At 40.8% G+C, this 14,242-nt stretch overlaps 1 protein-coding gene across 3 annotated transcripts in view; it reads left to right on the top strand.

Annotated features, from left to right (window-relative positions):
* Chn2 (chimerin 2) overlaps positions 1–14,242 on the top strand; it is a 304,571-nt gene that overhangs the window by 138,537 nt on the left and 151,792 nt on the right. For all 3 annotated transcript variants that reach the window (XM_047560115.1, XM_047560117.1, XM_047560114.1), the window contains one exon: positions 10,259–10,297. In XM_047560115.1, coding sequence (XP_047416071.1) covers positions 10,259–10,297 — 39 coding nt within the window. The remainder of the gene's footprint in view (positions 1–10,258; positions 10,298–14,242) is intronic.

Raw genomic sequence — 14,242 nt, forward strand, 5'->3', positions numbered from 1 at the left:
GAATGCCCAAAAGGGCTTCTGGAAGAAAGCCAGGAGGACATTCCTGTGATGAAAAGAATTTGTAAAGAGGCCGGAAAATGCTGGCAGGGAACATGGAGAGGAGAGGCAACTCTCCCGCCTGAATGGAAGTAGTGGTTTTGAGGCTGTCTCTTAAGAAGGAGCAGAGGAAATAGTGCGCCTGGTCAGGGAGGAAATGACCCACCGGGAAAGCAGCCCTTCCTGCTGCGAGAAGTCTGCATTTTATAGAAACTTGGAACCCTAGGTAGGAAGAAGACCCTGGGAGTGCAGGAGAGCAGGGTCTGGCAAATGTTTTGGCAAAAGCAATGAGAGTGATAACCACATTGGAGCTCCTCTGTCTTTCATCCCTTTCACCCCTTTGTCCCCCTTTATTACCATTGTTTGTCTCCATGTAACTGCCAGACCTCCCACTCACGAGTTCCATTTTCTCCATTTACCCTTCGTCCCACTTGACTGTGGTTTTAGGCACACTTCCACTGAGAGATCACCACAGCCCCCTTGTTGTGCAGCAGCAGATCCCGTCCTGCTTATCTCACTGGAACAGCTTCAGAGACTGGGGACCAGTTCCCCGTTTATGGCTTGTGCTTTACTCCCACGTTTCCCCATACCATGGTTCCTCTCTCATCTTGCTGGTCTCAGCTCATTTCCCTGCTCTTCATGGTCCTTAAATTTTGGCTCCTAAAGGATTCTGCCAAAGGCCTTCCTGCCCCACCCTGAGTATCCATCCTCTGTTAGAGCCTCTATTTTGGTGTCTGCAGCTGCCATCTGTATGTGGGGCTGCCCTTCCTAGAACCCCAGCCCAGGTGTCTCTTCTGGACTGCAGGCCTTGTAGATGTGCTCACTTGACTGTCCCATCGCCATCTCTTTCCAACAACGGAAAGCTGGGGCCATCGCCATCTGCCCAACCTGTTTCTCCTCTGGTCTGCTCATTTCTATGAATGACATCACCCTCTGAAGCCAAAAACCATTCATCTTCCTCTGTCCAAGCCCAAAGTCATTCCCCACCCACTTCTTGACTCAGATGCAGTTCAGCACCAAACCCTGTAGATTTTCTCTTCCCCAAATCTTTCAATGCCATTTTCTCCATCTCCACTGACCATCAGAGTTCAGATCAGAGTGTCACCTACCTAGGTTACTGAGCAGTCCCTCAGTTGGTCTCACTGTCTTTCCTTGCCTCTCTCTCATCTTTTCCTCCAATCTAGTTTCACACTGCAACTGGAGTGGCTTTACAGCGCTTAAGCTAGATTCTGTGTCCTCCCTGTTTGCTTTTTTTCCTTTACTCTCAAGCAAAGATAAGCCCTTAGCATGGCTTTAAACCCTTAATTATCTGTCCCTGATGTCCTTGTCTAATTTTATCCCTAGCTGCTCCAGACCCTCACTCACGTCCTCCTCACCATCAGTTACAACCAGCAGGCTGAACCCCTTCAGCTCTCAGTGTTATGTTCTTCAGGCTTATCTTGATTTCTGCATCATATACCTTGAGCCAGTTTGTCCACAAAGGCTCTTCTTACCATTGGCTGCTGCAGTCGATGTCTGTGTGACAGAGTACTTCTTTGACCAGGCTCAATATGCTGTGGTACCAGAAGTCACTCATCTTCCTCTTTGTCTTTGGAGACCTTAGGTTTTGCTGCTAGATCCCGCTTCTGTGGGATTGCTTCTGAAGTAGCCCTCAAAGTCAGAAGACCACTGACCACTCAAAGTCACTCAAGGTCAGAAGTAACTGGCAAAGGCATGGAGAAGCCCAAAGGAAGTCCCACCATCCACACTCTTCTTAGCCTTTCTCTTGCTCTGTGGTCATTACCTCCTTTTAGTATCCCTCAACGGAATGCGTGTTTTGAGTTTCTTTCACTTATCCAATGCTTTATTGAGCACCTACTATGCCCTAGAATACAGCAGTCAGGGCCATTCCTGTTTTTATCTTTGTACCCAGCTGAAGGGACAAGTTGGGACTACACTCAGCCTGGTCTCCCCTCACCAGGCCATGTGCTCTGGCTAGGGGTTGTGTCCCCAGAGGAAGGATCTTCTTCACAGACAGGCACTAATTGCCAAACTACCTACCTAAGAAGGACAACTTGTTCTGAACTCATCAAACATATCCAATAACCTAAAGATGTCCTAGATAGCTGAGAGAAAGAAAAAGGAGGTGCTTGCTCTCAAGGTGTGGTCTTTCCAGCATGGGGAGGTAGCATGTGAACAAAAAAAAAAACAGATGAGCATGGTAAAAACTTACAGAGAGTGAAAGGGCTCTGCCAACAATTGAAGAGAGTCTCTGAGAAAGAGTACACTAGTTTCTGAAGAGATCTGTCTGAGGAGCTAGGCCGCTGATAAGGAAGCTATCCATGTGTCAGCCAGAGGGAAGAGACTACACGAGACCTCGAAGACTGGAATGATCTTGATGCAAAGGATTAAAGGAAAGCCAGAGTGGTGGAAGTGGACAAATGGGGTGAGCAGGGAAAGATAGTCAGGTACCAGATTGAGCAGGGCTTCGTAAGCCCCCACCCCGACCCCACCCTGCCTGCTTGTTCACCATGGCACACCTAAGACCTGGATCCTTGTTGATTCAGTAAATACCTGTAATATGGGAGCATCTTACCCAGCCCCAGTGTACAAAATAGTGACCCAGGACAGAAGCTCTGTGTGGCCTCAGTGCCCTCTAGTGACCACACACTCCAGCCCAAGGCTCTTGGTGGCTTTATCATCTTCAGATAATCTCTGCATAGCCTTGTCCCTTGGGCTTAGTCTGAGGCGCTAGCAAATTCCAGCAAGTTTCTAGAATTTGTTTCATTAATTGTTCTCTGCAAGTTGGAGCCAATCAATCACAAACATCTCTTATACCGGATCTCAAGTCAGGAGCACATCAGGCCTTCATCCCTTACCTAAGCAACACTTCCCATGAGAATGATACATGGATGTCTGATTTCTCAGGGGAACATGGGAAACTGATACAGGGGATAAGTGAGAGCACAGAAGCTCTCAATCAGCCTTTATGTCTCAGTATTCCGCAGCAGTGAGGATAATCTCCAGATAATCTTGCAACTTGGATCAGGCACCAAGTGACTGCAGTGACCTTGCAAGACCATAGCCACAGGCTGCATACTTTGAAGGCTTGTGAAGGTTGGGGATAATGTGTGCTTCAGACATATTGCAGCGTGTGCATAGACACAACACCCCACTCCTGCTGTTGTTATTTGCTTTCATTTTGATCCTAACCCATTCTGGGCCCATTATGCTAATCACCCAACAAATTCTGAGCTGTCATCTCATTGTGAGGCTGTGCCATGCCTGATTGAAAAACCTGTTTTCACCCAACTTCCCTGGAACAAGTCCATTGCAGCCCATTTGCAAATGTGTGCATCAATAAATCAAAAGTGACGGCAGGGACTTGGCTTTTCTGGGAAAGTGGATGGCAGAGGACAGACCTAGTCCTTCCATCTTCTATTTCCCAAATGATTCCCCGCCCGCAACACAATATGTATAGCTTAAGCAGAAATATTCTAAGGGATGTCAACTCCATAGGTATTCATGAATCTTTTCCTCCTCTGGTTTTCCAAAGCCACGGCATGTGTTTTTCCACTAGTCTAGACATCCTCCACTGAGCCAGGTGAAGGAAGCTGGCAGTCCTTGATGTTTACAGGTATTTCCACTCCAGTTGTCACTTACCCAAGTGAAGCACATGAGTTCTCTGATTTTTCTTCATTAATCAGTTCCCAAATTCCTTTACACTTGCTCCTCAGGTGATTCCATCAAATCAGTATATTTCTGGCATTAAAATTGCCTGGAAAAGGATTACCTTCCAGCTGCAGCCCCCCAAACATGAGATTCCTATAGTCTCACCTCTCTTCAAGGCCATGTGTTTCTACAAGTTCACTCCCAGGAATATAAGGGGCCTCCATTTGCTACCGTGCAAATTCTCATTTAGTCTCATCTTTAAATCTTCTAATTGAGTCTTAGAGGCTTCATGAGTTAAGATATATAGCAATACACTGGGTATGGTGGCACATGCCTATAATCCCAGTGGCTCAGGGGGCTGAGGCTGGAGAATAGTGAGTTCAAAGCCAGTCTCAGCAAAAACAAGGTGCTAAGCAACTCAGTGAGACCCTGTCTCTAAATAAAATACAAAATAGGGCTGGGGATGTGAATGGTTGGTGGAGTACCCCTGAGCTCAACCCCTAGTACCAAAAAATTTAAAAAAATAAATATGTGTGTGTGTGTGTGTGTGTGTGTGTGTGTGTATCAATAGCAACCAATGTTGGCAAGACTGTGAGAACACAGGCATTCTTACACACATTCACACATTTTTTTTTAGAACAATTAACTAAAGCTTTTAAATACACAGACACTTCGTTCATTTAAATTCAAGTTTCTTGAACCTACACTACACAAAACATATTGTAGCATTGCTTGAAGTAGCAAAAAGTTGAAAAGAGCCTAAATGTCTATCAGTTGGAAGTTGTTTCATAAATAAATGGATTAAATTTTGGTAAACTCATACAATGGAAGACCAAGCTGCAGTTAAACAAACAGATCTATGTGTCCTGACATGGAGAGAGGCCTAACAAATATCATTAAATTTACAAGGCAAATTGCAGAACAATATTTGGGTCTGAAACCAGTTTTGTAAATTTTTATTCTAGCTAAATCACAAAGCAGAATCTGCATGAATTCACTTACGTCTCTTAATGGTACTTTTTTCTGAGGTAGGAGACTTCCTCAAATACATTTTAAAATTATTGGACTTTGTTTTTCAGTGATACATTCATTGTATTACTCAAGTTTAGTTAAAACCATGGTGGTCTTACCTCTTGGCCATGCTCTTGATCATGTCAGATGCTTTTTTATGACTCATGCTCTCCATTGCCTCTTCATCCCCTCAGGCTACCTCAGACACACAGAACTTTCTGTGGGTGAATCCTCAATGCCCTGTGGTCCCCCAAGACCAGAATGGCAGCACGAGCTTTTCAAGGTTTAGTTACTTTAGCACAGAAAGTTTTCTCAAGGTTTCTTTCAAGTTTTAGCCTTACCTCTGGGTTCTTTTAACCTGTTTTCTTTTTATTTAATATATTCATATTCTTTAGAAATTATTTCATCTGAGGAGTCTTATTACCTGTTTTTTTTTTTTTTAAGTTTGGATCATTTTCTAAGCATGTATATCTTTTTTGTTTCCCTCCCCCATTTCCCACCCTGCTTAGGACTGCTCCTTAGTGCTTATTTCGCAGTGTTGAGCATGATCTTTTGCTACCGGAGACCTGTCTCTTTCCTTCAGTCTTCATCCTTCAGACTTCTTGCACATGCTGTGTGTTATTATAACATTTCTGGGTTTCTTTACACCCACTTTATTTTCAAGCTGTGATTTATTTAGACAATGTGTTTTACAAAAAAGCCACCACCTAGCACTCCTACAAATTTATTTCTTATTCTTTTTTAATTTTTATATAAATAATATGTACAGAAAATTATAAGATGCAGATAAGCAATAGAAGAAAAATAGAATTCAGACATATTTCACTTTGGGATATAACAACTTTTAATAATTGAGCTTATAGCCTTCTGATTAATTTCTATGTATGTAAATATTTCCATTTTCTTAAAAATGGGATTACATTAATAAGCTGATTTATAATCTGATTTGTTTAGTTCTTGACAATGTGGCATAAATGTTTTCCTGGGGTTAAATATAGATTATAATAACAGTAAGATTGAGTTTATTATATTCCAGGTACCAGACTGAGCATTTTTTTCCCTAAAATTTATCTTACGTACATTCTTCCTTTACTTTTTCCCTTATGCTGTCTATGCAATGAATTTTTTCTCATTCTCACTCTCTTTCTCTCTTTTAACTTTCTCCTGAACATGACTATAATGAAGCGTATTTGTTATTTTCTCTTTACAGACAAAACATTTTATGCCTATCAACTCATTCAGTCCTCACAATGCTGTATGTTGAATGGTATTATTACTCCTATTTTTTTAGACTAAAAAACTGAGACATAGAAAGGTTAAATAACTTGCCTGAGGTCACACAGCTAGTAAGTGGCAGAGCTGGGTTTTGAACCTTGGCAGTCTCGCTCCTGACCACAGAAATGTGGTCCAAACCATCATTGCCATGGCAACATATGCAATAACTGTTTAATCTTGCTGCACATTTAGATTTACTATTATACATTCAGCAACTAGTTCATTATCTGTCTTTGTATATGTGTTTAGGCCAGATTCCCATGAATAAAATTGCTGAGTCAAAGGTTAACATATATTTTTTAAAGGTTAGGTCCACATTAATCAGTGTTTTTAAGCGATATGTATATTCTAAACCTCTCTTGTCCTTGTAATCCTTAGTTCTTTCTAAAAATGAATTTCCGTCTTCTAAGTTCAATGATAGATTTTTATTTAGTTATTTATTGGGGGATTTAGGCCTTCTTTTTCTACTTTCTCTACCTTCTGCATTATGCCTGTCTCTCTAAAATATTGAGCAAAATCACACATTTTCAAAAAGACCTCACCTATGTCCTGGGTGCTCCCAGCAGCTCACACCTCCTGGACTTGATTATGTGGGGGGCTAGGGATAGGTCAAATCATGTTCCACCGCTTAATGGCAATTTTTCATACCACTGATTTTCTTTTTTTTTCTTTCAAGCTTCACAAGAATTGAAGTAATAAATCTGTTACATGATAATTTTGTTTTTCTGATTTCAGTATATGTAAATGAGGGGGGCTGCCTGGCAGGGATGACTGATGTGTCCAAGGCCTGGAAGACAAAGCTCCCACCTCTGCCTCTAACTTGTTCATGACCTTGAGGAAGCCACGCCATCTTTGTGTGTTTCCTCTTCCTCATTTGCCAAATGACGAAGGTGAACTAAGTGACCTTGAAAACCTATTCCAGGTTTTTAAAAAAGAGTGTCAAGCTTTTCAAGAGTGAGGCAGAAGAGTCTTGTGTGAAGTTGGGGTAAATAGCGTGTCATTGTGGGGCAGTGCTGGAGGCAGCTAAAGATTTGTTTCAACATATTAAAAATATTATGTGCTCTGTCACTTGACCAAGCCTCCTATCAGTGCACTATAGTGGTTTGTGAAACGTGTCTCTAAGGCCAAGGTAATTATAGTTGTTCCACTGAAGCATGACAAATGGCCTCTCAATTTGAATTCTTTTATGGCAAAGAAAAACCTTCCATGACAACAGCGTTGGAACTTAATTACAGGCTCCAGATCTGGGGGCAAGAATGGAGACAGTCATTGGCTCAGTGGAGTGAGCAAAGACAAGAGCACCGGCCAACAGAAGGATCAGGGCAAGGGATGGCCTGAGAGTGGTGGCACAGCACATTTGTGGGGCTCATTTGAAACTTGCTATGTGCTGGGTAGGCACATGCACTCTCACTGAATTCCCACAATGCCCCAGGAGGGAAGTTAGGATTTGAACCCTGAGGATTCATTCTTTTATAGAGCATGTTGTAGGGTTTTTTGTTTTGTTTTGTTTTTGGTGGTGCTGGGGATTGAACTCAGGGCTTCACACATGCTAGGCAAGCACTTTTACCACTGAGCCACATTCCCAGCCCAGTTTTAGTTTTTTGAAGACCTGTTTTATGCCAGGTACTCTTCTAAGGGCTGGAATGCAAAAGTGAATGAGACAAAATTCCTTCTTTAAGGAGTTTGACAAATAGTGGAGAGAAACCAGTCAAAACAAACCAACAAATCAATAAATAATTTTAGATGGTAATAAATGTTATGAAGAAAAATAATCTGTGAGTCAGGAGAGGAACTGGAAGTGGGGGAAGGCCACTCTGTGAGGTTGGCAGGGAAAGCCCCTGGGAGGTGACATTTGAGCTGAGCCCTGTGTGACAGAGCAAGTGAGCCACGCCAAGAACTATTGCAGAGCATTTTATGTGGAGAGTCCACAAGAGCAAAGATGGGATTTAGAAGAGCATGGCATGTTCTAGGAACAGTGAGGAAGCCGGCATGGCTGGCTGAGAAGTAGAAAGGGGAAGTGTCTGCAGCGGAGTCAGAGATATGGGCAGTTCCAGATGACCCAGCGCCCTAGGCCACAGGAGAGTGCTCTATTTCATTTCTGTGCACAGAAGTAAGACACCGGGGGATTTTGTGCAAGGGAGTATTCTGATCTCCAGTTTCTATAGGCGCTCTCTTCACCTCCATGTTGTGTTGCCAACAGGGAGCAGTGGGAAGGGAGGGTGGTTTATGGAACATGCAGGGCAGCCTGTATCAAAGTTGCAATCAATGTGCAATCAACGTATCAGATTACAATCAATGAATCAAAGTTACAATCAGTTGTACAAAGTTACAATCAATGTTTCCAATGAAACCCAATCCTAGGGTTTTCTCCAAACAATTAAGACTGAAATGGAAAGTGAGAGGTCATTTATTAGAACTTCTGGCTTTAAGTAAGAAAACCTCAGCTGATCCAAGCTGAGCAGCTGGACTATATTCAAAGATCTGCTTTAAGCAGATTACCTCCTCTGTCTGAGGGACTCCTCCCCATATGTAGAGAGTGGTCCTTAGGTCATGAACAGTCCTGACTCTTTTGAAGTCTGGGGATTGTACTTGCCTCATAGAATAAATTGCTTCTGAAATGACAAGATAGTTCAGTTTGGAGTAGGTGAACTTACATTTCTGTGCGATATGTCCATGCAATGTGTGTATATCTTTATCTTTGAAAAAAATATTTTTGAAAACTGTTGTCCACACTTTAACACACAGGGTCTGACTTTTCTGGTGAAATGGCATGGGATAGATGGTTCTAGAACTTTATTGTAAATTCAGCAAATTGATGTCTTTTATTTAAATGATTTTTTTTTTAAACAAACACTCATGTTAACACATTAAAATTGGTTAATGTTACATATGGGATGAAATTAGTTGATCATTTAAGTTAAAAGGTCATTATTATAAGATAATTTGACAAAAGTATTTCGAATGAGCTCCTGTATTTATTCAACAAACTGAGTCTGAATACCATGAGCCATTATCACTGTGCTATATTTGTATGTGTAGTTATATGGCTGATCATTCATATGTGGACTCCTGACCCTACAGGGCTGGCAATAGACTCATTTATATGAATTGACCTTTGCAGGCATTTAGTTGAATGCTGTGATATTATGGGCTCCAGAGAGCAAGATATTAATTGTAAAATAATTTAAGCTATACAAGTGTAATTCAGTGGGTTTTGGGAGAAGTTACCACTTTTGAGTTAGTTTTGCTTAGTAAATGACATATTTGTTCCTCAGGGAGAAAAACATCCTCAAACCATTTGCTTGCATGATGCTAGGGAAGTTCTAGCAGCACAGGAGCCATGGAAGGGGACTCTGTAGGGACAGGCTGTGGGTTGTCCTGGGAGTGGAAGGTGACACAGCTGAATTAGAGAACTCTTCAGGTCCCCTGCAGATCTATGCCCTGTGATTTTGAGGGAAAGAATTCTCTTCCCCAGCTATCAGCCTGGAGTGTATTTTACAAGACTTTATAGCTGTGAGCCAGGAGGACTCTATAATCACCACATCAGAATAGTAAGCTCAGCTGTCAGGCAGGATTGTTGAGTTGACTGAATGAGCAGATTTTCTCCCATTGTCTGTTTTCTGGAGTGATGCATACCAATTTCATCCTCTCCATTTTGCTGTAACTCTCTTGCTCTGACACTTCTGATTGCTGAGAGTTTCTGAAAATTTTCTAAGTCACACATTGGAGTTAATTCAAGGAGATAATGCAATTCCAATTGGATCATCAGTGTTCTGCTGTCAGACCCAGGATTTTAAGAACTCAGAGAGTTGGGTTGTGTGACTTTCCATATTTATTATTCCATACTTGCCACTTTGCATCTTGCCCTCAAATCTTAATAAATGGGCTAAAGGTCTGATTGGAAACTGTGAGGTAAATTATATGTTTATTATGCCAAGTTGAGTAAATAGTGTTTGAAAGGATTACTAGAGGGTACAATCAAGTTAATTGCTTTAAAAATCTTTTTTTTGATTTACTGGGCTCTATGAAAATTGTTAGGCAATTGATTCTGTCACAGTAAGTGATCTGAAGAAAGTGGCATTGGGTCTGCAAGGTTTCCATGCACGTTCCCTCCCTTGTGACTGGAACTGTCCCCTAAATGAGTGGAAAGTCCCCCTGGGGTTGGATGGCAAGTGCTGCAGACAGATGCTTACCCCCCCCCCAGAGAAGATACTTGTTGACAGTTTGATGTGAAAACTGATGGAGTGATTTCTTTCTTTCTTTTCTTTTTTTTTTTTTATTCTAGATGCTGAAGAATACCAGCCTCCAATATGGAAGTCATACTGTGAGTACCTGAAGTGCAAGTCTCTTCAGAAGTCTTAGCCAGCCTGCCCCCTCGAAGGCTGGTGGTATAGAACACAGTCCCATACCACAGCACCCAAAACTTCTTTTTCCACCAAGGAGAGATATTTGTCAGAATTAACTTAGCACCCCACCCACAATCTTCAAGAACCAGCAGTGACCCACTTCAGGAACACTTGGAGATGGGAGTTGTACCTTCTCACTTTCAATATGGGGCTTTGTTTTTATTTTTTGCCCATTTGGTCAGTAAGGGTAAATAGGTTGACTTTCATAAATTATGCTCTTGGCTATAATTCAGCCTATAGTATCATATGACATTAACTGCTGAAAAATTAACAGCAAAGAATAATGTTTGGTTGCTAAAGATGACTCCTTAGGAATAGAGGTCATGTCTGAGCGTCAGTGGCCCGGTTAGCTACCCTCATGAAGACAACAATGGTCATCACCTCAAACTCATTTTCTCTTTCCTTGGTATCATCTGCCTGACTCAGTAATTCTCCAGAAAGAGAAGGAGCACTGTGGTAGTGTGGAAACTCACTGTGCCAGGGCCAGAGGAGGCAGGTTCTCAATCCACTCTCCTGCAGTAGCAATAAAAATAATAAAAAGCATTATAACATGAATATTTATATGATGTGAAAATAATTATTAATATGGTTATCATTGTTTCTGTTACTGCTGCTGTCCATTGAGAACCAGTCTGGTGCCAGCCACTGCACTGAGCGACGGAACCTCAGATTCTTACTACAGCCCTAATTGATGGGTACTATTATTATCTCCATCCTACATATAAGAAAAACCACAGCTCAAAGAGGCTAAGTAACTGTGCAGAGGTTTCCCAAAAAAATGGTGAAGTGCCATCCAGAGGAGGACCCACAAGCAAGCCTGACCCACAGTCTGAAAGTCTCTAAGACTTTTTTTCTATCCATTTAAAATAATATATATACATTTTTAAATATATGTATATATGTATGTGTGTATATATAAATACACATTTATCATATATATGTGTGCGTGTGTGTGTGTGTGTGTATGTGTGTGTGTTTGTTGCATAATGACACTTAAGTCAACAGCAGACTGCACACAGGATAGTATATACTATATAACCCAGCCATGTAGTGACTGTACCTTCTGGGTCTATGGGGACACCCTCTGCAATGTCTGCACAGCCATGAATTCACTTGACAATGCATTTCTCCTGCTTATCTCCCTCATTAAGTGATGTGTGACTGTATATTATAAATACATAACACAAAAGCACACACAGTATATCGCATGTTATAAAAGCAACACAAAGCTGCAAAGAAGACAAACATTAGAGAAATAAAGAATAAAACTTTCTTATAACCCACAACCAGACCCCAGCTCAGGTTCCAATGCCCCTTTCTTCTTCCCCCAAGGATGACCCCTGTCAGTTTCAAAAGGCATTGTTCAAAATGGCCTACATCAAGGCATCTGAGGCCAGGACTTTGTTTGGCCCGAGTGTCGCACTGCTTTGTGTTCTTCAGCTTGCTTTCCTCACTTCTCAAATATCTTGTTTTTATCTTCCCGCATCAGCACATACAGAGGCACCGATCTTTACTACACGAGTCTGTTCTTCCATCTGTGAAATAAAGGGGCTATGCCAGGTCTCTAAGGGCCCTTGCAATCCAGCACTCTGCATTCCCATCTTCGATTTTAAATGGCAGTGCTAATGACTTAGTAATTGGATGTTTTTGTTTGTTTGTTTCCTAATGGAGTGTGAAGTGCTCTGACAGTAAATCAACAAAATACCTGTAGAGAGAGGTGCTGGGTGTTCCATGACTTCCTGTGCCTTGCACACAGCCTTGCATACATCAACTACCCAATAAATATTTGTTGAGTAAATGCCATCGTAGAGAGCTTTACTGAAGCGAAAAGATGGCATTGGCTCAAATTTATTTCATCTTTTTCCAAGTGACCTTGGGCCACCTAATTTATCTCTTAAAAGCACTTTTATGTCCTAAGGAATCTAGAAAGAACATTACTAATTACATACTCAAAATAATAGTTTCACCCTGGGGTATTGGGTTTAAATTTGATTTTTGGGTCTAAGTTGTATTTTTAAAATTTGTTCTAGAATCATAAAACTTTATTAGGAAAAAGAAATGACTGAGGCCATTTAGCACAAACCTAATGGCATATGGAAAGTTCCTCTTTACTCAACACACCTAATGGTCAATCAGGCTCTATTTCAGAGCGCCTAGTGATGTGAATCTCCAAAACTAAGGAGAATGTGTCATCTAAAAATACATTAATCAATGCCCTACAGAATACCACTAAGAAAAAACTCTCTTTTGATTATCCTCAATCCATGAATTCTTTGAGTTGGGATGTTGGAGCACTTATAAAGGTATTTCATAATATTATCAGGTTCACAGTATGCCATCTTATTCCTAAGACCATCTCCCATTCATTTGATGTTACAGTAAAAAGTTTCTGAGGGCCAGAGGATAAGTATTATGTATCAACAATGAATGAAGTGTGGTTCACACCTCCCCCCAATTTTCAGTCTAGAAAGAAGCATGTATGTAAACCAAAAAATTTAAAATGCAGATAGATTGTAGTAACCAAATACTGTAACTCCCATTGCTCCTGGTGTTAGAGAAATTTTTACAGAAAATGTTGTATTTGCATGTGAGTCCTGAAGGATGACTAGGAGAAGGAATCTAATGGTCTTGCAGATTTTCATGAGAGGTCTCTAAAAATCTAAATATGCTAAAATAAAAGCATTTTTCCAAAAGGCCAACAAAGCTGTCAGAACATTAAATTTGTTTTGTTTGAAATAACTGTTGGTAAATCCATTCCAAACCTCAGGAATTGCCTCTTTTTTTCTCTTTGAAATGCTCACAAATCCTTTTGATACTGATGCAAACTCATTAACATCATTTATGGTGTCTATATTCTTCATCACACACTTTCTTTTTAATTCTAGAGATATTTGGTACTATCAAATCTGACATATACTTATTGGGTACAGTGTATTTTTGCCATCATTTAGGACTTGATTTAAAAATTAATGCTTTGCCATGATTATAGAAGTATATATCTACGTCTTTGCTTTCATTGATGTTTGTTGACCACAACTATATATATTTATTGTGAAGTATTAATCCCAATTATGACATCATACTAAGAAAAAATTGGTGTACTTCTAATAATTTAAGAAGCTGTTTTTAAGTTCTGATGCCATTTGCAATGTTCTTAGCTCCAAGTTACACAATACCCCATTCAATGACATTGATTGGCTTAAGCAAAATATTCAGTTACTGGCTTCAGACATGACTTGCTCCAGCAGCTAAAATAACATTACCACAAACCTTTATGTATCTCTTCGTTCCTTGGTTCCACTTTCCTATGTTTGGCTACATTTTTAGCATGTTCTTCCCTTGTGATACCCAGGTAGCTACCAATAACTCCAGGGCTATTGCTTCCTCTTACAAGAGCAACTCTCAGAGAGAAAGTCTACTTAATTAACACTTCAAGAAGTATTTTAGTCCTGATAGACCTGGTTTGCCTATCCAGAGTCCATTATTGTGGATGCGGGAGTTGGGATATGCTAACTTACCTAGACTGGTCAGGACCCTCAACTGGAACTCAGGGAAGAACCAGTTCTATATAACACACCACTGGAAAATTCAGAGTAATATTAGAAAGGGGAAGATGAATGTGGATGTTGGGCAGGTAACCACAGATGTCAGACTTCGAAGCTTAAAAGAGTAAGGAACTGGGCTGGGGTTGTGGCTCAGTGGTAGAGCACCAGCCTAGCACATGTGAGGCACTGGGTTTGATCCTCAGCACCACATAAAAAGAAATTAACAAATAAATAAACTTATTTTAAAAAAGAGTAAGACACTGCAAAAATCAGTTCTCCCTAATTGCGTATTATGTTCATTAATTTATTCATTCATTT

This window comes from Sciurus carolinensis, chromosome 8 (assembly GCF_902686445.1).
Source record: "Sciurus carolinensis chromosome 8, mSciCar1.2, whole genome shotgun sequence".
Classification (NCBI taxonomy): Eukaryota; Metazoa; Chordata; class Mammalia; order Rodentia; family Sciuridae; genus Sciurus; species Sciurus carolinensis.